Here is a 2,957-nt window from a genome sequence, read left to right as displayed (position 1 = left end):
ATATATATTAATGTGTAATACTAGATGTACCTATCTATATGGATCCACTTGCATCCCACAAATATATATATATATATATATATAAAAGAATTTGCCATGTAATATCTTTTCTATATTAATTAAAAAAAAATACAAAATCATATATTAAATTGATTAGGAAGAATATAATGTCTCTTGCCCCTACTCATCAATTGAACAATGCCCTTTTTAAGGGTATGTTGACTCTTTGAAACGTGTCGAGAAGATTGAAAATTGTATTTAAAAAAGATCATCGCCAAAAAACAAAAAAAGAAAAAGAAAAAGAAAAGTATTTAAAATTGCAAAAACATAGATTAAATTAATTTGTCCCATATATATATAGAGCTGGTATCGAACCCGGATTTTTGTCACTCCCAACCTTACCCTAAATAACAACAAACACAAAATTTCAATAATTTAATGGGACACGTCCTTGATTTATCACAACATGATTTATTTAGAAAGAAAAAAAGAACTGTAATACAAACCAGCACCAAACAACATAAGTCCTAAACAAAACCACATGAAGACAACATGCCAAATATTTATTAGACTTCAAAGAGAAACCATAGTAAGATTCACAACAGTAAGAAAAACAGACCAAACCAAACAAGGCTTAACCAAGTCCGCCGCAATCGGGTTCACTCCCCGGAACAACCGGTCGCACCCAACCAACGCTGCCGTCTTTCCCAAACACGCCAAAGAGCCGAGCCGTCGCGCGCCAGCCCCAAACACGAGAGCATACCATGCCACGCACAACGCCAAGTACAAACTATAAAGGTAGAGGGCGTTGGGCTTGGCGTGGAATCCTCCCTCCGCCCAGACCAGCCAGGCCGCGACGCCCATCAATAAGCTAGAAGTCAAAGACCCCCAATTGACGACCTTCGCCGACGGAATCCAGAAAGGTCTCGCAGCGGAGGCCGGGTAGTAGTTTTTGGGGTTAGAGAGGAGGAAGACGGAGAGGAGAGTGAGGGACATGGGGATGGTGATGGCAAGAGCTAGAGATTTTAGGCCTCGTTTGGTTATGGCTTTGTTCTTCGCTTTCTTAGCACCACCGTTGTCGGCGGCGGGGACGGTGGGGGAAGAGGAGTCGTCTGTTTTTCGGTGTTTTAGCTCGGTGGAAGCCATCTTTCGGTGGAGATTTGGAGGGGAGATGGGATTTAAGGAGGTGGAGAAATGGGAAAACAGGACACGTAGAGGGGGTGGATGATGATAAGCTGGACAAAACGACAAAATTAGATTGCATAAATATATATAGTTAAAAATTAAAATTTTATCTTGGTCTAGTTTACATGGGAGTTTATTCCATTTCAGATTTTGTATTTTCAAATTTTTAATTGTAGTTGATTTTTTTTTTTTTTTTTTATGAATTTCAAATTTAATCTCTTAAAATTAATTTTTTTAATCTAAATTAATTAAATATAATAATAATAATAATTTTTAGGTAAGAAAATACTATATGTGACAAATTTTAGAGTAAAATTTAATAGGTAATAAAAAATTAAAAAAAACAAAATAAAAGGTAAATTACAAAAACCACTTCTAAATATGATGACATAGTTGTAATTACACTTCATTTCTCAATGGTAAATATTGAGTCTTTAACATTTCATGAGTGTTGAAGTTGGACTCCCAAACTTACAATAGTTAGAAAATGGACTTATGAATTTACAATAGTTATAGAAATTGGATTTCCAAATTTACAATAATTATAAATATTGGATCACCAAATAATATCTCAAATTTATACAATAGTTGTGATTTATACAATTATAAGTTGCGTATCCAATTTTAACACTTGAATAAATTTAAGGATTCAATTTTTACAATTGAAAATTTGAGAGCATAATTACAACTACCACCACATTTTAAGATTTTTTTTTTTTAATTTGAGTAAAATAAAATATTAGAACTAATGATGGAAATAAATTTAATATTTACCTTATAAGTACCTATACTAACATGGAATATTTGATAGTACAAAAACTAAAATCAAGTCAATTTCAAAAGAAAAAAAAAATTATATTACACAAAATTACAAAAACATCATATCAAATTAAATATAGTTCAATGGACATATGACTGTATTATAAGTTCAATAAACATGCGACTGTACTATAAATTACGAAATCTATGATTCAAATATAAAAAATACAAGGACATCATAATAAATAAATTCGGTATAAACAGGTGTCGATCATATAAGACAAAATGGTTGAATCAGCAGGAAGATAATATTTGATTCATAACTCTAATTCTTTTGGACTGTCGACTGCTATTCGAATGTATATCAAGACTTTTGACATCTGCCTTAACTTAGGGGTTAAGATATTTTAAAAGGAGGTTCAATTTTTCCCTTTTCTTTTCTTCTTTTTTTTAAGCGATGTGAAGTAACTCGTAGTAGATAAGGCAAATTCTATGTCAATTTAACTATATTACTTTTATAAGTATCGTTAAAATAAATGATATTTTATTTAAGTGATGATTGCATCATGACAAATATTTATTTTCATACATGTGGCATTTATATATGAGGCATTGTTTGATTAAATATGCTAAATGGCAAAAGATTACACATAAATCCACTTTTAACCATTTTGAAATTTAGGAATTAAATATTTAACACATTCATGAAAGGGTATAGGCATATTGGATGAATTTTTCATAACTATATGTATATATTTTTAGTTTTCAAAACTATATTTAGGTTTTGAAAATATATTTAGATGAGTACATGATAAAATCAAAGAAATTCATGAGTGAAATTAATGTTTATAAACTAAGTTTTTAATAACAGAAAATGTGAAATGAATATGAAATTAATTCTTAAATTTGACCAATGATACATCGATTTGTAAATATATTCGTAAATTGGAGGATTGACATTGATATTAAAAACAAATTGATATACTCAACATGTTTTATATCTACAAACAAAA

The 2,957-nt window shown here is 30.5% G+C and overlaps 1 protein-coding gene across 1 annotated transcript; it reads right to left on the bottom strand.

Moving 5' to 3' along the window:
- Positions 1-380: 380 nt before the first annotated feature.
- LOC120085334 (translocator protein homolog) lies at positions 381-1,178 on the bottom strand. Its single transcript, XM_039041269.1, has one exon. It carries the CDS (start codon positions 1,144-1,146, stop codon positions 574-576), a length of 573 nt encoding a protein of 190 aa, XP_038897197.1. The 5' UTR covers positions 1,147-1,178; the 3' UTR covers positions 381-573.
- Between the last annotated feature and the right edge of the window lie 1,779 nt (positions 1,179-2,957).

Source organism: Benincasa hispida, chromosome 9 (assembly GCF_009727055.1).
Source record: "Benincasa hispida cultivar B227 chromosome 9, ASM972705v1, whole genome shotgun sequence".
Taxonomy (NCBI): Eukaryota; Viridiplantae; Streptophyta; class Magnoliopsida; order Cucurbitales; family Cucurbitaceae; genus Benincasa; species Benincasa hispida.
Note: the sequence above shows the minus strand (reverse complement) of the source record. Positions and strands in the feature narration are given on the sequence as shown.

Coding starts and splice junctions, on each gene's coding strand:
- LOC120085334 (XM_039041269.1), bottom strand. CDS start 1,146: ATGGCTTCCACCGAGCTAAAACACCGAAAAACAGACGACTCCTCTTCC.